We start from the raw sequence: 23,171 nt of genomic DNA, 5'->3' as shown, positions 1-23,171 counted from the left end.
AACCAGCGAGATAGTTAAGGGCACCCACGGGGAGCTTGGGAAGTTGAGTGTGTGTGTGTGATTGGAGGGGCACCATCATTACTTTCTTGGGGAATTAAATATATCTCTCTTGTTCTGCCTGTTTTGTGATATACTGTACATGCCTAAAAAACCTTACATTTCTATACTGAAATAATATTGGCATTATAATTATTATGACTATGATGATTTTTCATTAGGCTGTTTTTGGTGCCCCCTCAGCAATACAAACAGCACGTGATGTGTGTGGTGGCAGCCAGTTTACACTCGGTGCTGTGTCTCTATGATCCCATCCTGTCCTATTCATGGTAGCCTACTCGTGGACATTGTCTTCACGTGCTGTAGTAGGGGGGTTTGTGTTGATAATTCATCATAATGGCATCATTTCCTATCCTGTGTTGGGACACAAATTCATACGGTTTGATCAAGTACTTATTGGACCTTAACTTATCACCTACGTGCATCCACCGTGTGTGATTGTGTGTGTTTATGTGTGTGTGCGTGCGTCAGTCACGGGCAACGGAGCAACAGCCCCAACAGCCAAGAAGGAACAGCAGGAACTTTCAGCAACATTATATTGAAAAATCGTTACAGCGTATGTTGATGTTAAAATGTATGCAAGTTGGTCAGTGGCTGCACGTGGGACTGCTGGGATTGTCGTGAGTAATGAAAATGCAGTAGGGGGCCCTGGCTGTCAATCAATGTCTGCCAGTCACGCAAGCCCCTGATTGGTCCAGGCCCGTAAGCAACTGCGTACCCTGCTTACCGAAGCATCTGAATCACTTGATTCTCATTGGCTATGTGCCAATGTGGCAGGTAGATTGACAGTGTTATCCGCCAATTGCAAAATACACCCACATTTGGCAGGTGGTTGGGTGTTAATTTCCGGCCCTGCATTCAAGCTATTGCAAAGTGAGTTACTATAAAGAACTCTCTCTGTATTTCTCAGTATGAATGTGTTTAGAAATTGGTGTCCTACGGCAACTTTCGTGCACAGAAACTTGAGTTAATTAATGATCTCCTCTTCATGTTTTTTAATCCTCCGTGTCCTCCTTGGCTACATTGCAACTGTGTGAGGAGGGTGGTGTTGAAGCGCCATCATGGAAGGCTTGTTTCATGAGGACCCATCGACAGAATTGTTTTCATTACTTAGAAACTATGCACTATAGCTTTAATGCGATAAATCGCTCAATTAATTCACATCAGCATCATTGTCCTTCAGAACCAGCTGTTGTGTCAACAGCTCAGGACAGAAGGTAGACAAACTGTCTCCATCAGGATGAATAACATCATACATTTACTGGACTAAAATAGTTTTCAAGTGGAATACAGGAGGAATATACTCTTTTTTTATTTATTGATTCTTTTTATTCCCCCGCCTGTCCTCTATATATATTCATTGTAAAGCTGGAAAGTTCATTGTGAAAGTGTACGTGACATATATTGCATAAAATATTTCTATAGAAATAAAATTAATTTTAGTTTATAATAATACTACATTATTCATATTTTTAAATATTTTAAAAATATGAATAATGTACTATAGAGACAAATGATGGGAGTTATGCATAAATAATGACACGTGAGACAAGCGTATTTAAGGGTGAGGACACACCTGCCACTACCAGCTGAGATGTCTCGGATTCGGAGCCATGTATATTGGCAGCTGTGCACTTGTACTGGCCTCTGTCAAACGCTCGGGGCTGAAGGATGTGGAGTCCTCCGGAGACATCCCAGGATACCCTGCCGACACACAGGGAAAACCTGTTTTTATTTTCTAGACACGTAGAGTAAGACCAAAAAAGGTTGCTTGCAGTACAGAAACAGAGGAAGTGGCTCGGTGAAGGGACTCCTAAATTGACACTTAAAAGACACCGAAGCAGAGACATAGACAGAAGAAACAGCCAAAAAAATACAAAAGTGGTTACTTCATTGTTTACTTTCCACGCGTTTGGATTGACTTTCCACATGAACTGTACAGTAAATGGCCAGTGAACAGCTACAACTTCAGCTCTCTGCCAGATGATGTATTCTAAATAGGCTTCCACTACAACTTAATTTTTGTCCCTGATGTCTGGGTGTCCAGTAGGTATAAACACATGAAAGACACATCAATACACACAGTTAAAAAAATAAAAAATAAAGACATGTGCACCATAACTTGTTGCAGAAAAATTTGCCAGAATGTAGAAAGGGAAGTATCTGATGTTCAAAATTTAAATTTTGCCCAAAAGTCAAAATCTCAAATAAGCTGATAAATTCAAATATATTGCAGAATATCATCGTATCCTGGCATAAGTATTGTGATGATATCGTATCGGGCGGTGTCTGGTGATTCCTACCCCAACAAAAAAGAGATACATCCTGTGCATTACAAAATAATACGTTAAACAATAGTATACATGTTGAGTATATAGTTCAAAGGATATTCAAAGGAATTTTGTACCCAACCTAAGTATTTTGACTGGTATGTCAGCGGTACGCCAGTGTGTTACCTGCCAGTGTGCTGCAGCAGAGCTCCATCTTTGGTCCAGCTGACTTTGGGAGGCGGGAAGCCCTGTGCAGGACAAAGTATGGTCACTGATTGGGTAGTGTTGGTCAGGAGGGCGCTGTGTCCAATGCTGATGTTGATGTTCTTCTGAGCGCTCAGTGGAAGGCTCTGCTGCTGTCTGATGATCACTGCTCTACTCCCAACCCTCTCCAATGAAGAGCGCTCAGACCAGTTGGCCAGTCGGTCTGTGGGACCGATCAGAGGCAAACGCAACATAAGGAACAAAAAGTTGTATCAATATAAGTGAGACCAAGATCAATATGCTGATCTGCCAATACCATGGACAGATATTGTTATTTTATCAAAAGGTATCCTATTCAATCAGGGTGATGGGTTGGTATTTATGCTTGAAAGTGTTCACAAATAAGGTTTCAAAGGTAACCCTGTCTCACAGAAATAGATCAACTGACCCATGCAGGTGAAGAAGACTACAAAAAACGCAGTTTTTCCAATGGTCATTGGTCACTCTGGTATAGACATCCGTGTACAGAGGCGACTCACGGTGTAATGAAAGTTTTTTCACTGTTTAAATAAAGCTGCAAATGATCCGAAATCTTTAGACTTGTCCTCTATGAAGTCTCCATCATCATTTCCTGATCTCAACCACGATATCAAAGGGGTGTCAACTAGGGTGTTAAGGGCCATACATGTACATAATATTGACTGCTTTTATTTAATCAAAAAAGTAAATATGTTGTTGACTGTATAATTGCACGTCTCGTGCAATTGCCTTGATTGTAAGGAGAAACATGTGGTCAACATATTTTAGGTTTATGTGCAAGTCTTCCAAATCATAGGGCGATATTGGCTGTGTATTCCTCCCATCTTGAACAAACCAAGGGAGAGTTTTCTGTCGAAAACCGTTTCACAACATTTGTTGTATTAACCCTTGAAGTTCATGCTTGTGATTTGTGCTACAACCTTCTCCCGTCTGTCTCTGTGTGTCTGTTTGGTCCCTTTTGTCTTGTGATGCTGTCCCTGTGCCTCTTATTTGGTTGTGTTTGTCTGTGTTTGTCTCTGTGTGTCGTGTTCGTGCGCTGCGGTCATCGTTCTTGCTGTTGTGTTTTGTTGTTTCTTGCTACTACCCGTCTTTCCTCTCTTTGTTTTAGAATGTGTCACTCCCCGATGTGAGTTGAGTGCAGATGTGAGTCGCGCATGCTCAGATTTAAACGGTTTACGGCCTAACGTGTTGTGCTGAAATTTGTAAAAAGCATGAAATGGTAAACTTTTCGCAATACAAATAATAACAAATAGACAAGATGGAAATCATTTCAAAAATGTTGTAGCTATTTATGATTGTTTGATTGCTAACGTTAGCTTGAGCGTAGCTCAGTCCCCGTACAGACCATAGTACGGATAGAGAGATGCCAGTTCTTCTTGGGTACTGCCAAGGTACTCTTGAGCAAGGCACCAAACCCCCTCAACCACTCAGCACTTGTCCAGCACTGGTTGCCCCCCCACTCTGACATCTCTCCATTAGTACATGTTTAGGACCTATTCACGGGTGTGTATTTCAGGCCTGTGTGTAGTGATTACTAACAAAACAGAGTGTAAATTGTAATTTGCCATCTGATGGCGATAAATAGAATCCTGAAATTAATCTTATATACAGTATGCCTTTTTAACAGGGATGTGGTAAACTTGCTTGTGCAATTGACAGCAAGTTCTCTGACAATATCTGTGATATCCAAGCTAAATTGGTATTGTAACTAAAATTTCCCTAACCTAATTGATATATAAATGTAATCGAATCACTACCCTGTGAAATGGAATCAAATCCATCCATAGTCCTACATTTAACAACAGCTTCAAAGGTAACCACACACTGATGCACAGCATGTGGCTCAAGTGGTAGAACGGTTGCCCATCCATTGGAAGGTCAATGTCAAAGTGTGAGTGTTTATCTGATGAGCAGGTGCCACCTTGTACGGCAGCCTCGGCTACCAGTGTATGAATGTGTGTGAATGGGGATTGGCTCCTGTACTGTGTGAGCAATTTGAGAAGTTGTTAAGACTAGGAGAGCGCTTTATAAATAAAGTCCATTTACTTGGCAGTTGCAGTTCTAGTTACCTTTGGCCTTTCCTGGTCCTTGCGGAGTCCTGGCCCAGAACTGGCCAGCCGACATGTGGCTCAGCAGTGAAGAGATGAGTTCTGAGGCCTGCTCCTGGTGGATCTCCCCTCTGTCAGCCTGTAGGGTAATATTAATCAGCCTCTCCTTCAGCCGTGGCTGCAGCCAGGCCTCCTTCTGGACACCAGGGGGCTGCAGAGACACACTGAGTCCTGGCCAGATCAGCTGCAGGCCTGTGTAGTGTGTGTGGCAGCTAGGGAGCATTTCCTCCCTGCTGGGAATGGGACTAGCAGTGAACTCTCTGCCAGTTAAACTTCTGTCACCACCTATCAGCTGCAGGGTGAAGATGTCTGAGGCCGGTCCAGCCACACACTTGTACACCCCGATGTCCTCTGCAGTCAGAAAGTGGATCTTCAGAGAGGCGGATTTGGTGACGCCCAGGCGTTTGGAGATGGGCAAGGGGCGTCCGTCTTTGAGCCAGCGAACGTAGGCTTTGGGCAACCTTCTGACCGGGCATTTGATGACCAGCGAGGTGTTGGGTAGGAGGTAAGCGTGGCCACCGACGGTCAGGTGGAGGCGCTTCACCTTGTGGGTCTGGATATAGATGTGGTGCTTACCCATGAGCGCTGGACACCGTTTAACTCCAGGCTCATAGTCTCTAGCCTGCATTGGACGTCTAACCGTCTGTCTAACTTGGTTCTTCCCGGTCTCTTTGGGTCTCATCTCTTTCTTGTGCTCTGTCAGAGTAAATAAAGAAAGTGAGAGGCAGTTTTTTTATGCAGACAACAATTTTTCAAGTTGATACATGAATCATAATTTTTTGAATGAGTCAGAAGAAAGTCCAGTAGAAAAGAGGCATAGAAAAAAAGATTTAACTGTTTCAACAAGAAATGTGACTGGTACTAATACCAAAAAGTACATGATACTCTAAATCAAAGTCAATTCCACGATGTGTAAAAAAACAACATTTGAACATTATAAAAAAACACATCAATAGTGGATTGCCTGATATTAAAATATACTCTAAAAAAACAATAACTAAATCCCATGTCATCTACAACAGTAAGCAGTCTACAGTTTCTTCCATTAAGTCCAGTTAAGAACAACATGGATCAAAGACGTATGGCTGTTTTAGTTGTTAAAACAGTGTAGGATTGTGATACACGATCAGGAGTCTGCACAGCGAGTTGAAAATTGACTGTATGGTCTACCCCTTCCACTCCCGGTCTGGCCTGTCTGCCCCGCTTTGTCAAAAATACACCCAGCACGAATTTGTAGCGGAGCTTGGCGAAAGGTTGCTTCTGGAACGCAGTGCAGGGGCCTGGTGGAGTCTAGTGGTTGGAAAGCAGGAAACACTTTTGGCCCGATGGCAAGTGTCTTTTTTTTTTTTTTTGACAAGGGCCAGTCACAGACTGATGGCAGCATTAACGTAGAGCCCAATAGTTTCCGTGATAACAGAATCATGGACGTAATTGCAAAATTGAGAATTTAAAAGAGCTATAAGGCAGATTCCATAGGGCCCCACATTAAAGGTCCTATGACATGAAAATGTCACTTTATGAGGTTTTTTAACATCAATATGAGTTCCACCAGCCTGCCTATGGTCCCCCAGTGGCTAGAAATGGAGATAGGTGTAAACCGAGCCCTGGGTAGGCTGCTCTGCCTTTGAGAAAATGAAAGCTCAGATGGGCTGAGCTGGAATCTTGCCTCTTATGAGGTCACAGGGGGCAAGGTTACCTCCCCTTTCTCTGCTTTGCCCGTCCAGAGAATTTGGCCCACCCATGAGAGAGAGACATCATGGCTTTCAAAGCTATGTAAAAGAGACTTCAGATACAGTATTAGAGGACCACTAAGGTCTATATAAAAGATACTTCAGACACAGTATTGGGAGACCACTAAGCTCTATCTAAAAGACACTTCAGATACAGTATTAGGGGACCACTAAGGTCTATATAAAAGCATCTAAAGAGCACCATGTCATGGGACCTTAGGCCAGTGCGTAAAGCAAACTAATACAACTGTGTCTAAGGGTCAAACTGAGCTGCTCTATTGTTACTGTAGTTCACGTCTTTAAAATGCATATCAAAATAATACCCAGTGGGTGACACTATATCTTTTTTTAAACTCAAGAAAATTAAGTTCACTCTCCGAGGCTCCTCTGATAAATTCTACTCTCAGGATCCACGGCCTCAGATCCACTATGTCAATCAGCTTTCCCCGGGGGAGATGTCGCTGTAGCAGCCTATTTGGTGTGTGTATGTTTACCGTAGGTAGGCATCTTACGTCGCTATACTTCACTGTCTGCCCGCCATACAAACCTGTACAAACAAACGGATACATTACATGTGCATCCGAGCTACTGCCCCTGTTACTCTTGCTAGGTAATGAATCCCGGTAAGCTGGTACTTTGTCCTAAGAACAACCTATGTGTGAACAACCGCTAATTTTGGAAAACATGAGTCAGTCCTTATTTCTTTTGGTATTGTGCTACTTTTGTGTTTTGTTGTTGTAAAATAAATACACTCCCAGTGGCTTAGGGCTGGTGGGGGGCCCTTTAGGCCTGGTGGGGCACCAAGCCAACAATACACTGGAGGGAGCTCTGCAATAAGGCAACACCAGAGATTCTTTTGTACCTTGAAATAATGTTTTCAAAATTATTTCAGTGGTTTATCAACTCGTAACCGGGTGAACGAAACGTCTGCATTCTCTTTGCAGCTCTCTACCGGCTATGAACGCATTGTGCATGTTTGCCAGATCGGGTAGCGGATCTGTAGTAACAATGAGACAGCGACAATTGACAATTCTGCTTACAACCTGTAAGGGGACCAAAGAGGAAAAGTGGTTTGGTGTTACTTTAAATTAAAATGATTATGGGTAGAGTGACCTGCAAGCGCAATGTTCGGAAGACTCAAGGGCTCTCACCCAATTGTACTGGTAATTTGACTTCCAAGACTGAAGTATTTATTCACCTCAGACAAATGCCTTACACTATATCAACCTTCGACTTTCTGATATACCCAATGGATTTGGGGACAGTCCGTGGGAGACCTCGGGGTTGGTGTTTTCCTGCGACTTTTTCAAATAAAGATTTGGTTCCTAATGATTATGAGATTTTACAGTGAAAGCATGGTAAAACAGAACTTATTTCAGGGCTATTTCCCAGAAGCTTTGGGCAATCAATAATCTGACCTATGGTTAGGTGGTATGCATCTTATGTCAACGAGGAAGCCTTCTATATTTATTACTGTACTATGTTTAACATTGAGTAGGAAAGGCTAAGTGAATTCCACTGACTGTAGAAGGACTTGGGCCAAGCAGTGTGACACCTTTATTCGTGCACTGTCACACAAGTCAGCTGAACACATTACACAGAATAAGTCGTGACAAATAGAAGCAGTTTGGGCCAGTGTGAGTAATGAGGACTGTAAACCAGGCTGATTCATGGTCATACTTAGACTGTGAGAAAATGCAAACACTTCCCTCGTATTCTCCCTTTGGAACTCTTGGACGAAATGTCAACAGGCAAATAGGTTTGACATCATTAACTCAGATAAAATATTGGGAGACTAGGTCAGGGCCAGTTAACTTGCTTAGTTTAAACATGGTCAGATAAATGGGAGAGCAGGTCAAGGCCATAGTGATTATTGGTGGATGGATGGGCTTGCTGACCAATGCCTTTGGTTTCCATCAGTATGTTAGTGGACGCACTGCAGTCTTGTGTTTTTACTCTTACCTACTTTTACCTAAAACGTTGTGTTTATATAAGGTTAAGTGGGTTAAAGCTACAGTGGGCAACTACTTTATAATTCTGAACGTCAGTTACATTCAATCCATTGCCAAATGTGGTAATAAAATGTTTATCATCTTCAGGAAAGTCACTCTGTATTTCTCGGTAAGGCTATTGTTATGACCCTATGGTCATACTCTATAATATGTCTCTTACCCTGCACCATTAGGTGATCTCCTATAACTATACAGGTAATGGAGAAAAAGGTGCGCACTCCTGATTGGTCGCCTCGGGGCAGCAGCCATTTTAAAACTTTATCGGACAAAAACTCGCCCCGTTCTCTTCACTCTGCCATTCCCAACGTGAGCATCTGTATATCTGTGTGAGGTGATTTAAGATGGTGTGTGTAGTGAGTAGGTAGATTTTGGTAGTAGTGAGAAGGCCCTTTTTGTTTGTTTCCTTTTTCTCTAGTTTTTCTAGTAGAAGCTTAGGTTACCGCTTTGTCTTTTCTTGGGTTTTGGTTTAGGGAACTTTTAGATTGCATCTAGAGTTGCTTTGTTTGTTGAATTGGGGCCTTAATCACTGAATAAAATAGAAACTGCTACTTTGTAATTCTTTGTTCTGGCCTTGCTTGGGAGTGGGGGGGCCCATGTTATGATGTTATGGTGCTGTACGACGACATTCGCAAGCAGCAGCTCAAATGAAGTGGTTGACGTCACTGCTGAGAAAGGAAACAGCAGCGTTCAGCTTTGGAGACGAAGAGGACATAAAAATACAGCATTAATACCACATCTGAAAAGTCCATGTTATTTTAATCCTCTGTGTCCTCCTTGGCTACTAGCAACTGTTTGGAGGACGGGTGGGGCTGGTACACACATGGAATACACTTGCTGGTCTTCACACCACTACTATCATTCGGTTCAGTCCAGAGTTGCCAGGATTGTACGACAAAACCAGCCCAACGGCCAATAAAATAACCCCAACACCACATTCCCTTGCCAAAACATATTACGCTAACTCTTACAGTGCTTTTAAAGTCCAACAACATTAATATAATTGCCAAATGTATTATAATATTTCCAAAGTAACACCATAAATGTTAAGTGTAGCAGCATTAAAAGCAGTTTTTCACCTAGGTCCTAAATTTGCCTTGTGTAATTAGATACAATCCAGTGGGCACTCCACTAGTTCTATCTTGTTAAGAACAAGTAGAGACGATTGCAGACGATAAGGAAGAGAGATTTTATTTTATGACAAACATTTTAGTCTCGTCTTTTTTTGTCAACAATAATGCATGGTAATTTAGTCTTAGTTAGCGTTTTTGGACATAATGCAGTCTCATCATCGTCTTGAGTTCATCATGGAAAAAAGGTTGTTGACAAACTTATTTGTCTCAATTAACACTAGTTTGCTGTCTTCGCTAGAGAGGGTGTGTGTGTGTGTGTGTGTGTGTGTGTGTGTGTGTGTGTGTGTGTGTGTGTGTGTGTGTGTGGGGGGGGTCTGGTGTCTACCCAACCAGCTGACAAAAGAATTCAACACTTTACATGGCAACACTTTAAAAGCCCAATTTCCCAGAAAAACCACAGAACTGGCAACCCTGGTTTAGTCAAAGCTAATTTGAACTGAAACTGTTCTTAGGCAAACCCAGAGGATAGTGCCTTACCAATCACATATGCTGCACACAGAGCCTCTGGCAGGCGATACAGCCACCCTCACTGTAATCTCAACCTTTTTAGAAACTCATTTGTTCCTACCTCAGTCAAACTTTTAAACAATGCTACTCGAGGCTGTAGAGATTAAGCAATAGTTTCATGTGGTTTTCGCTGTGGGGTGAGGGAAAAAGTGCAATTTATTGTTGTGACTGGTACAGTTACTGTACTGTTTGTACAGCACCAATTAATATGTATATGTTCTTTTCTTTTTTTGTAACTGTGAAGGCATCAATTTTATGTGTGCGGCTTTTGAGTCCAAATGAATTTCCCTAAGGGGACAATAAAGTATTTTGTTTAGTAATATGTGATTGCAGCAGTCTAAGTTAGCCAAATCTGGAGGATATCTTCCTCTCGGCTGTCGCATGTTTAAAGTTTTGAACACTAATGTAGCTCAATGTACATTCTTTCAGGAAGACCTTACTATTAAATGATACTCTCCTAAATCAATTCAGCTGTTATTATAATAAATGTATATTTTTATCATGCGTGTGTAACTGTGACATATCTGTAACTAGTCTCTCCTGATTGAAATGTATCTCAGTGTAAATCCTTTCAGGAAGACCTCACTCTTAATCAATGCTCTACCTAACTCCAATCAGCTGTTGGAGGCGTTCACCTTACCGCTAAACCAATCAGAATCGTTACACAATGGCAAGGGCCAATCACAGAGTCACAACCCTGCTATAAATAATCTGTTTCTCCCTTTGCTATCAGCTGTCGTTGCAGGCAGAGAGTGCAACCCTACTGGTGATTGGTGGGATGTCTACATTTAACTTTTTTCTATTTGAGTGTTTTTATATAAGCCATTACTAGTTTTTCTACTACCCTCACATATATTTTATATTTCTTTAATGTGATTTATATTTATGTGTGTAAAACAAAAGAACAAACACTAAACAAACGTGGGATTTTATTCTTACCAACTTCCAGGACATATCCCTCCCTCAAGTAACACAATACTGTGTGGAAAAAAAGCCTTTCACGACTAAATGGGGAAAAGCTTCCTTGAACACCATTCAGATGAGAGTTACTTACCAGTAGTTTAGGGTCCTACTCTTTAACAAAAAGGTCTATCTCTCTAGGGATTCTTTTCTTTAAGTTGTAAGACACTTAGACTAATAATTTGAGCCTGTCACAGGCAAACACAGCAAATTCCCTGTGGTTACATTTCATTCTGTATCGCAGCTGCAGCAGTCTTACTCATTACTGGACCAATTTCAGAAAAGGCTGTTCCCATTAGTGGCTCAGACACGAAAACATGAAATAATAGGAATAAACAAAAGCCTCCTTAACCCCCATTCAGACGGGTGTTATTTATCAGTGGGGGGTTATAAAGTTAGGTGCAGTTTCAGTTCGGTGTTACAAATGAAACGAGTAGAAAAAATTACTTCAGACCGCGTAGATGTCAACATGCATTTGTATTTGGGAATCCAGATGACAATTGAAAAAGGAAAAAAATCTAGTAAAAAATAAGTCAAAAGTAAATTAAAAGTTTACCAGACTTTGTATACTCCTGCTAGTAAGTCCATCCTTACAGAGCGTTAAAAAAATGAAGGTTGCCTGTGTAAAGCGACTGTCTCTCATATTGCAGATTAGCAGAGGCCACATGATATCATAAAAATATAGAATTAATGGCACACACTTTCCTTTCTGGAAGGCATTCGTAGGGTTGTGTTCGGATGTTCCATGAACAGTGACAGAAATTGTCATGTCGAGAATGAAACGTTTACACTTTGGCTCATTTCTCTCTGCACAGCGGGTCAAATTGAATGTTGGAATGTCTTATTTGTAGAATAAAAGAAATGGTTGGATACAGCCACCCCCCCAATCCCACGTCAGAAATGGGTATGCAGAGGGGGTTTCCAAAGATATTTGGCTATCTGACAAGTACTTCTGATTAAGCTTAATAGCGGTTTAACTCTCCCAATGACCGAGCCTTGAACTTATTCCCAATTAACAAATAGTAGTTGTGGAGAGAAAGCAGGGAGCGGCAGCTGCAGAGAACATTCTATAAAAAACACTAAGACTCAGACTCACAGGGGGAGTCTGAGTCACCAGGGCATTGTAAGGCATTCAAATGTGTGTTTTACACTCTGTTTCCCAGCTAAGGAGAGGTAGAGGGACTCACAGAATTACAGAGTCTGTTTAAACAGTGTCTCTCTGTATGTTGGAACAACGCTGTGTTAATTTTTTTTCTCCACATGCACTCAATGAATATGAATGTGCAGATAGAGGAATTGCATTCCCACTTGTACAGCGTTCCTGCCAGTTTCACCAACTCAAATGTACTGCTTTTCAAGAACTTTAAAAAACCATTATGAATTAAATAAAAGACCTATATCACAACATTAAAAAACCAATACAGTAAATATAAAGATTTCTTTGTTGTTGCAAATGAACAAATTGCTGAATACAAGTTAAATGCGTTGTTGAACTATAGAAAAAAACATACAAACATGTTGTACAATCGGAAAGGGACTCGCATCAATCACTCAAAATCTGATTGGCTGCAATATATGTTGCATGTTGGTCTCATTTATAGTCGTAATACAGCAGAATTTTAACACCACAAAAAACACCACAAAAAAAATAGCAACATTCTAGTGCACTGCGGGAGCAATTCGTTGACAGTAGTGGTAGCGTTACATGGACGTAGGAAATATATCTTTTTAAGATTATTTTTGGGGGCTTTTCCCATTTATTAGTGACAGTGGGTAGACCGTAATTGGGGAGCAAGATGGGGGAGGACACGCAGCAAAGAGCCGCAGGTCGGATTAAAACCTGGGCCGCTGCAGGATTCAGGACATAATGGGGCGCACGTTCTTACTGGGTGAGCTAGAGGCCACCCCGGTTGTGGGAAAATTAAGACCTGTTTAAAAATTATTAAAGACCTAGAACAAAATACTTCTTATAGAAAAACTACTTTTATATACCCCTTAGTGCTTCCCTTAATACTGTATTTGAAGTCTCTTTTATATAGACCTTAGTGGTCCCCCAATACTGTATCTGAAGTCTCTTTTTTATAGACCTGCAAGGTGGAGGCTGGGGGTGTGGCCTTGACCAACTGCTACTTTGCTCGTTTGAAAACCATGATATCTCTCTCTCGTTGGTGGGCCAAATTCTCTGGGCGGGCAAAGCAGAGACAAAGGAGGTAACCTTGCCCCTTATGACCTCATAAGGAGCAAGATTCCAGATCAGTCCATCTAAACTTTCCTTTTCTCAAAGGCAGAGCAGAATACCCAGGGCTTGGTTTACAACTATCACCGTTTCTAGCCACTGGGGGACCAAAGGCAGACCGGGGGAACTCATATTAATGTTAAAAAAAAACTAGTCGGGATGGGCGATATGTCCTAAAACCCATATTGCACAACACAAAGCAGTGTCTTGCAATAACGATACATACATTTTAATAGAACCATTTTAGACTCGGTAACTTAGACCCTAAGAATAGCCAAACTGCTAAATGTATTTCTTTTTGCAGAGACTTTAACAAAGAAAAATCTTAGTTTCTTTCCTTTAGTGTAAACCATTCTAAAAGGCACTACACTATCAAGGATGCACAGATAATTTAAATAAAAACATTTCAAACAAAGTCTATAAGACTGAGTCTAAAGGTTGCCTTTATGCTTATATAGCGTGTCAATATGTTCTGTTACTAATCACGTGTTTCAAATCCTGTTAACCTAGCCATTCAGAGATTCACATGCTTTAGTTACATCCATCATTACATCATTATTTTTTCTTTTTTGTCTTTAATTTTGGTTTTGTTAAGGGTTCTTTTTGCTTCATAGCCTTAATCATGAAGTAAATAAAAATCCCATCTTATTCAACTTTGTGTGTTTTCACCTGCTCGAATACTCAGCAACATCTACCCACAGCACTAATGTAACAATTTTTAACACACTTACACTCTCACACACACACACACACAGACACACACACACAGCTGTAAGTTCAGCGGGGAAGTACGACGTTGGAAAACACCGGCTGCCAAGATTCCAATCTTCCGTTATATAGTGAATGGTCAGCGGTTGCTCCGTGGTACGGCTCCACCACAGGTCTGTTGAAGCGGCTTTAATCCAAACCAAGTCTGAATAATGAATGCTGCACCGCTCTGCACGATGATGCGTTGCAGCCGGTTGCAGCTTGTGGCTCTAAATTTTGTGGGTAGGTTGCATCAACATGCATTATTGCGTTGGCGCGATTACTATTCCACCACTGCCCCAGTGTGCGCATACTGCAGTGGTATACTTTGGATTTTCTATTTTCTTTTATGAATCTAGGAGTGGAAACCTTCAGTGAGTTGACCACTAAAAGTCTTCTGTGAAAGAAAACATGACACGTGACATGCTACTTGCTCCTTACAGGTAGTTGTGTAACATGACAGCGCAGGGGCCCCGACAGAAGTTGTTTAGTTCTATATTTATATGTTCTGTTTTTCAAATGTGAACATACATAAAGTACATAAAGGTAATACAATAAGTGTGTGAGTGTTTGTGTGTTCTTACTTGGACAGGCCATCATGCGGCAGGTCCGTACGAGGGGAGGGGAGGCCAACCCTGAGCACAGCTCCCTGGCCAACGTCACCTGTTGCCCCATGGCTGTCAACTGGGAACACGATGGCACCCTACGCTGGATCCCCAAACCACAGGACACTGAACACTGCAGAGTGGAAAAGAATAGAATTGAATAGGATTTTTTTGGCAAACCTAAGTGTGTTTTCACATATACTCAGTTCTCTTAAAGAGGACCAAAAAGTGCACCAACTGAAAAGGGACTCAAAAGAGGACTCAGTTCTCTTTCTGGTCTACTTCAGAACATATTCAAGAGATATTTTGTACCATTGTCTCATAACTGCATGCAAACCATGGCTCTCTTGTAGAGATGTTATTCTCTGGCTGAGCAGGATTGTATATGCAACCGAGCTTGGGCTTTCTGGCTCTCCTTTCCCTGAGATGTCAGCACTGTCATTTTACTCTTGGTTAATGCCATTTGCATGTCAAAGTTCCCTAATGTCCTGCAAAACTTGAATGGACTTGCCACTCCCCCACAGGGAAATCCACATTTGTTTGTGATTCCATTGAAAAAAAAAAAACAGATTTAGCTCAAAGTTGTTGCTTTTATGATTGAAGATTTGATCAGGCCTTAGTTCACACCAGATTTGTTTCTGGGAAAATATAGAGAGGCAAAGCCTCTCCCCCTCCAGTGGACCCCACGGGCTTAAAAGAGGATTTTGCTAGTACAGAAAGTCACAGTTTTTCATTAACTTGTCGAGGTAGCCTATCAGTTAGTTTTGTGTGGAACTGCTCATTGAACTATGTCTCTTGTCTCCCACAATATCTGTACGATGTTTCCACAACACATGACTTTAGCTTACCTGATGCATTTTATCTAACATCTTTTTTGTTGTTTTTAAAGTAGTCTAGTACTTGCTCTTTGTGGGAACTGTTGGGTTTCTGTAAAAGAATCACAGAGTACAGTCTAGACCTGCCCTTTTATAAAAAGCGCAATAAGATAACTGTTGTTGTAATTTAGCGCTATATTGAATAGTGGTTCTTAACCTTTTTCTTTTTATGACCACCCAGAATAGTGAGGTTGGCGCCCATATGTAGAGGTTTACTCCTCGAAGCAGCGGTCGCCGGTCTGACTCCGACATGTCATCCCGTCTCTCTTTCCCATTTCAAGGCTAGCTGTCCTCACAATGCCCCAAAAAGTTTTCTCGTCCAAACCAGCTGTTTCTTTTCTACATGCCTCCCCCCCTGCAGACTTTTAGTGATTTATTTGAATGCTCTGAGAAAAGAAATAATGCTTTGCTTTAATCACAGTTTAGTTTTAGCTCTAGCAGCTAGCACTTAGCCATGACCAATGTGCTCCAGGCTCTGTGGTGGCTTAATAAGCTTGTGTCTTTTTGTTTTCCCCTGACTCGCCCTTAGACCCCCTTCTCTGTTCCAGGACCTCCAGGAGAAGGTTTGCATATAATACATGAAATGCACCAAATGCACACTGTAATGTTAAAAACAAACATTCTAGAAGATGTTATTTAATTTTATTCTCCCCAACCACCTGGCAACTGCCAGAAATGATCTTGCAACCCCCTTTGGGGACCCAAACCCCAGGTTGAGAACCGCTGTTTTAGAGAACATGCAAGACCTGTTGCTTGTGAGTAACGTTCCAGTATCAAACACACCGGCATTGCAGCTTCAGCCAGAAGTCACTTTGGCAACTTTGGGGCGAGGAGTCTTTCTAATTACGTATTTTCAGTCTTATACTTAACAGATTTACGACCAACTGAGACTTCACTTGCAAAATTATCTAAATTGACGAACATCACGTGTAATTCAATTCAATTAAAATGTGATCAAATAATTATTTGTCTCTCCCCGTTCACTACGCTACATATTTTTTTCCGGAATAAGGTCCCATGACGTTCCACTTTGCTTCTTTATTACAATGTTAAAAATAGTAGCTTCCTTTCAAGCTTGCAGCCTTCAGCTCCCCCCACCATTTCTTTCCTTCCTTCACCTGCTGCTGCTCACCTTTCCCCATTCGCCTCCTGCCAAGTAGGGCAGGCAGTCGGTTTGGCTGCAGCCTCGGTTAGTAGCAGGTTTGGCCCCAATGCAAGCCTGGTCTACCAGCCTCCTGTAGGCCCCTGTGGACAGAAGCTGCTTACAGAAGACCTTCCGCACCTGGACACCCCCGCCACAGGACTGGGAGCACTGGAGGGATCAAGCAGAAGATATGCATAGGGATGGGAATGGAGAGTTTAGACAAATTATATTTTTCTTTTCTATTGCACATTTTCTTTAGTTTTCTATACTGTTAGGCTTAATTTTGAATTAAAACATTGATTAAAACACAATTTGAACATTGTAAAGTTATCAGCCAATTTGGCTTGAGATAAATGAAATAAGGCATTTAACACTGTGTCTGTTTTCGTCGGCCAGCTGCAGAAAACAAGTCAGTGTTGCCAGATTGGTCGGTTTTCCGCTAAAACATTTGGGCAGTTTTGTGTGTGTGTTTGGCTTTGAAATGTAATCTTTATCTGGCAGCACTGCTTGTAGTTCTGATTCTACATTTCCCATTACCACTTTGTAGTGATGTGTCGGTCAGCCGTTGGCTACGCGTCTCGCTTGCTTGTTATCAATTGCGAGCTACGCTGAAACGGAGAAGACGAACGGAACGGAGCCAAACAAACCAGAGGAGCTGAAATGAAATAGTAAAGTGGAAAAACTGATTGGCTGGTCACTTAAAAATCTCCTAGCCATGTTGGCTGATGATAAAAAAAAAGTTAATTTAAAGCCTTGATTGTATGTATTTTGTATATGTAAGGTATTTTATTGTGTTACCTTCTTACCTTCTACCTTCTTAAATTCTTAGAGGAGTTACAGTAAGCCATGGAGCTCTTATTGTGACGGGAAAAACAGAAGTGGAAAAAGGCGTCAATGCGTGGATTTTGACTGGGTTGTTCGCCAATCAAGTAAGAGGTTCAGTGCTGTCTTGGTTCCAGCATTGAAAGCCCATAATTCTTTATTTTGAAGTCAAACCTGAGCTTAAGCAGCATAACAAACCCTCAGTTACATACTGTATATACGTATTTTGTACTTATGGCACCTTGGGTTATAAAGAAACACATTTATGATACCTCTGTATGTCTGGCACATATTTTGAGAGAATTGATAATAAAGATTATTTGAGATTGCATCACATTCAGAGACACAACCAAAGTCCACACCTGCTGCCAAGGTTCGGTCTCCCAGGCCGGAGGACAGTCCAGCAGGTTGCAGGGTTGCAGGATGGCAGGTTTGAATTCCCTGCACTCGTCCTCTGAAACAGTCAGAATATCCTGCTGGTCAACGGACAACAGACGCATGCAAAACACACTCCTGGTCTGGATGCCCACGCCACAGGACGCAGAGCAGCCGGTCCATGCTGTCGCCTCCCATCTGTAGAGAGAGATTATAGAGCAGGTCAGTCACTAAATACTGCTAAATATTAAAGATCCTCAATTTCAATTCCTTTTCAGCATCATAGTTGTAATCTTTGGGGATAATTGAATAGGTTTACATGCTTTGATGTTCAAAAAACCCAATTATGATTCTCATCTTTGCTGCAGCTCCTCTGCCTGAAACACTCTGTGTGAGCTCTTGGCCCCCCTTCCTGAAAAGCCCAGTCTACTCTGATTGGTTACCTGGCACACTTTGTTACGATTGACCAACCAAATTCAAACAAGCCACTGGGCGAGCTGTACATGCTCAGGCAGCACTAACGGGCAGCACCTACAGTGGCTTGTGAAAGTTGACACACCGAGGCTAAAGTTGACTAAAAAGAGGAATAAAAAAATTGGAATTTGATCTTAATTCCTCAATTTTAAAAAAAATAAGGAAAATCCAACCTTTTAAACAGCAATTTTCTTTTTGAATGAATAATATAAATAATTAAATGTTCTTCCTTAAAATACAGGGGACATATGTATACACACCCCTATGTTAAATTCCCATTGAGGAAGGCACATATTTATTTATAAAGGCCAGTTAAACGATACCCGACCCTATTTGTGGCCCTGTTACAGCTCTTCCTTCTGTCTCGCCTCTTTTCTCCCACACTGGGAAATAAAAGAAATCAGACTAAAGATGGAGAAATCAGGGCAACATGTTTCTGAAAACACTGTTGCACTGTTGCTTGCTCTGTAGGAAACTACTGAACTGTTGGGTCCTTGTGGATTCTGGAGTATGGTCTAGACCTACTCTATCTGTCTAAGAGTCTTGAGATAACTCTTGTTGTGATTTGATACTATAAATAAAATTGAATTAAAATGAAGCCTTCTTGGCAAAATCCAGCTTGATTTCTAAATGGCATTATTAATCACACATGATGCCCAGCTGTCACTGCTTGAGATGGAATGTTCATGAATCAACTCTTGGTTTCTGCTTGAATAGCGCTTGATGTGGCGTTAAGTGTCTTTTTATACTATGTTTTTGCTTATTCTTGGGGTACTTTAGGCTTATATTTGGCTATATTTGGGTGGTGGTTCAGACTCAAACCTGGGCCACTGCGGTAAGCACTGAGCCTCTGTAATGGGGCGCACGCTCAACCAGGTGTGCCACCAGAGCGCACTGTAGTTTTTGCTTATTAGTTTTTTCCTCCAACAAAACATGTGAAATGTGAAAATAAGAGATACAAATGAGAAATATTGTCATAATACTGCAATAGCAGGCCCATTACAATCATTTACATTAATATATCATGCCCGTAAATTCTTTTTTTGCAGTTCATCAACAGAATCTAATGAGCATGTTGTTTAAATAAAATTAAAACGTATTATGCATGTCACAGATTGGTGGCGTTGCTCTATTAAATAATGAAATAAAAAGCAGATTTCATGAGTTGTGGGCACACGGGTGGCGGAGGCAATTAGCACGGTAGTCTTTATTTATTTTAGAATGCTGAATCTTGCTTGAACATCTGACTTGAGGAGTATGACGTAGCTGCTGATGGCACTGGACCTCATATACAGCTCTAGTTTCTTTATTGCTTTCATATAGTTAATAAAGTCAGACAAAGTGCAAGGCAACGGACAAATCCCCACAGAAAAGAATGATGCATAGCTGTCCCTAGCAGAGAGAGGGAGAGAGAGAGAAAGAGAGTAGAGTAGAAGAGGGAATCTGGGAGTTTATACACCTTACTGTGTTCTCACCGTCGGGCTCCCACACTCTCAGGCAGCAGACTAAAGCTTGTATATTGTGCATGAATGTGTGTGGGCGTACGTGTGTGTGTCTGAAACAAAGAGATATCATGCCTGTGTGTGTGTGTGTGTTTGGTGTTTGGTTTGTGTGTGGTAAATCACTGTGTGTGAATCAGACATGCCTCATCTTTATGCCTCCCGTTTGCAGGACTACTAGATGGGCAAATATCCATCTGCTGCCTGGAAGTGCAGCGATTTACATGTATAGCGCAAACACACACACACACACGGACTGGCATACACTGAGCTAAGTAGCCTACATGAACATTACGACCATCTTCCATCATCCATCAGCCACTGTTGCAAATGCAAAACTGTGATCATCCTCACATGTTAGTCCTCTTGCTTTACTGGCTGACCTTCACACTACACTTCATCATCATAAGGGCCAATGTGATAAGTTACATCAAGTAAGTGCATTTTTTAAGAGATTGTTCAGCTTCTTGGGAATTGTCCTTGTTTTCTCTCTACCTGAGAATGATGGTACGTGTGCACCGCCAAGCGTCATTACAACTCTTTCCATTCATAGTCTATGTGAGCAGCTGGACAATGCATTCTGGGAGCGTCGCGACGACCTTTAAAGCGTAACTCTTGCCAAAATGCAACCTAGGGTCTTTTTGTGAATGTACTCAAGTGAAAGCATCGTTTTGGGTCAAATGGCCTTTTGAATGAGAGAGCTAGAGGCAGTTTTACACTAGCCCCAAAATAGCTACTTTTTTAAAATGCTACAAAGGCTCGACACAACATGAAACTTTGCTTGAAGTATCAACAGGGGCCACCCCCGTCTGCTTTTTTCACAAATCGCACCCTGGCTATACCAGTTCAACCACACACACAGACTGCAATGCTGTACCTGAAATGGAATAAAAAATACAGTAGATGGATTACAAATAATAATGGAATCACCATTGCACACAGTCTCCCATAGTACCTTACCTCATCATGGTCATTGCATTTCAGGGAATGATTTTTATTTTTATGTATTGGTGATATACAGTATGTGTGTATGCGCGTTTGTTGTGTTATAATTGTCTTGCTACTGGATGCCTAAAATGTCCTTCGGGATGAATAAAGTATCAATCTATCTATCTATTTATCTTAGTTCTTGGTATTCCATAGTAAAAAATGGCAGAATACAGTTCTGTGGTGGCTCGCTGAGACAAAGTCAGTTTCTTGCGTCTTTGTTGCATTCTGGTCGAAGTATGACTCACTCATGTATTGATCCAAACCTTGTTATCAGACATACAGTAGTCTCTCACAGTAATACTGTGCTCTTCTGAACACACTATCAAAAATGTACAGCCTGACTTTGTGCTCATAGTGGCATGTTTTCTTTGCCCTGATGATGGGAATCCCAGTCCCTGCATTCAGAGCGCTACAGGACGCCTAAAGAATTGTTAGAACTGATAATGAAAGATCCCCCTGCAGGTTTTCCCCCAGTGTTTTACAAGCCTGAGGGCCCACCAGGCCTAAGCCACTGGGAATTATATTTATATGTATTTTAAAAACGTTTTTAAACTACAGCTACGGTGGGGCAACTGAGTTGGAAAAATCTAAACTAATACTTGAAGAATTTAAGAAAGCTGACATTTGTCCGTGCAATGTTATTCCTATGGGACGTCTTTGTAAACCACTTAAGTGTCTCCTAATATAATTTTACCTTTAGTACTTTTTCTGCTGATTGGAAATTGTGTGTAATTCTAGTTTCAAGTATTTTTGTTTCTTTCTATATTAAATGGACTATGTATTTAACAGTACCCTGATTTATTGCATGTCTCATCACATCTTTTATTAATTATGAGTTTATGCATCTGTAGTATTTGTATATGTGTAAATAAAAAACTAAAACTAAACTAAACTAGTTATTTTAGTTAGCTTTTAGCACTGACTATGGACTCTTGATTAATGCTCTTACATGATACTGTTATCACAGAAACTATTGGGCTCTCCATTAATGCTGCCATCAGTCTGTAAGTCGACTTCGCCTTAAAAAAGACCCTTCACACGGGCTAAACAACTTTCCTAGGGGAAACCCTGCTCTGCATCCGTCATAAAGTAAACATTTCCGGGACTAGGCCTGTTTTCTACCTCCAGGGCTGCATTTTCACCACACCTGTAAATCAACATTAGTCCCCATTGAAAAATGCAAAAAAATGGCCCAATGGTTGAACTTAACTGCTGACTCCTTGTATTTAATAGTGATTTTTGAAATGAGTCTCAGTAAAGCTGACTTCAAACATAATGAGTATACTTGATTACAAGTGACTCCCACAACACAACAAACAGTAAGAGTTTTTAGAACAAAAATAGTAAAGAACAAAGGTAAATAAATAATGTATATACTGTAATTGTATATAATCTATTATGATGTTATGTGCCTTGTAGGAACACAGATCTTATGTAAAGGTAATGACTCTTAAGACCAGTTATTCTTCAGTATAAGTGAGCATGCAGTTGCGGATAGCTTTTTGTCCTGCTGTTGGTGGCAGAGGGACAGCCTATTGATCTGTTTGTGTGTTATGTGTATGAGTGCACATTGTGAGAGCCTAATAGTGAAATGTTCCTTTTAATGTTGTGTGTAATGTGTCATTTAGCATTGATCAGCATTTGTTTCTTAAACAAAAACCAAAGCAGTGCTGCTTTGCTGAGGAACACACACGTGTGTGTGTAGTGCTCAGCATCCCAGTACCATTCTGTGCTGTTGACTTATGCACCAAAGCTGAGCTGGAGTCATGTTTTGTTTCAAAACTTGTAATGATTAAGACAGGTTTTCCAAATGACTGCTTTCCCAGGAGAAAATCCACCCAAGTCAAACTACTAATGGAGCTGTATTGGTTCCTGAAGTTTAAAGGGCCAGTCCAGTGATTTAGTGCTGCACCTCCATGAAATTGGGGGTCCTGAGACTTAGCGCGCAGCTGGCAACTTTGGTTTTGGTCAGTTTGATATCAAGGTAGTCTGGATCGATGACAATTCATACCAGCTGTTCTGCCGATATGTGCTGCCGATTTCTAACTCCTCTCTTCAGGGAAACAACAACAAGCTTCCAGCTAGCAAGCTACACATGGAAAATTCAAAAAGATTGAAAGTAAATTTGGATCATGCCTGCTGGTTGTTTCAGAGAATGATTGTAAAGATTTACAAAGAATATGTTTAAGGCCTGGGTTGCAACCATAAAATAATCTAAAACTTAATTTCAATCCATTATTTATTCTGCAAATAATGTTTCCATCGGTGTATATTGAGATTGAGAGAAAATCAGATAACATTAAACGTACAAACTTTGTATATTCATGAAATTCTTTTTCATGGATTCTTCATTGGATATTGCGTTATTCGCATAGAAATGGATGGAA

At 41.1% G+C, this 23,171-nt stretch overlaps 1 protein-coding gene across 1 annotated transcript in view; it reads right to left on the bottom strand.

Moving 5' to 3' along the window:
* adamtsl3 (ADAMTS-like 3) overlaps positions 1-23,171 on the bottom strand; it is a 211,393-nt gene that overhangs the window by 9,472 nt on the left and 178,750 nt on the right. Inside the window, exons 18-23 of the mRNA XM_034867570.1 lie at positions 17,809-18,019; positions 16,613-16,792; positions 14,585-14,738; positions 4,640-5,374; positions 2,514-2,754; positions 1,634-1,761 (exon numbers count right to left, since the gene is read on the bottom strand). Of these exons, the coding sequence (XP_034723461.1) occupies positions 1,634-1,761; positions 2,514-2,754; positions 4,640-5,374; positions 14,585-14,738; positions 16,613-16,792; positions 17,809-18,019 (1,649 nt within the window). The remainder of the gene's footprint in view (positions 1-1,633; positions 1,762-2,513; positions 2,755-4,639; positions 5,375-14,584; positions 14,739-16,612; positions 16,793-17,808; positions 18,020-23,171) is intronic.

Source organism: Etheostoma cragini, chromosome 1 (assembly GCF_013103735.1).
Source record: "Etheostoma cragini isolate CJK2018 chromosome 1, CSU_Ecrag_1.0, whole genome shotgun sequence".
NCBI classification, from domain to species: Eukaryota; Metazoa; Chordata; class Actinopteri; order Perciformes; family Percidae; genus Etheostoma; species Etheostoma cragini.
The sequence above is the reverse complement of the archived record's forward strand: the minus strand, read 5'-3'. Positions and strand labels throughout refer to the sequence as shown.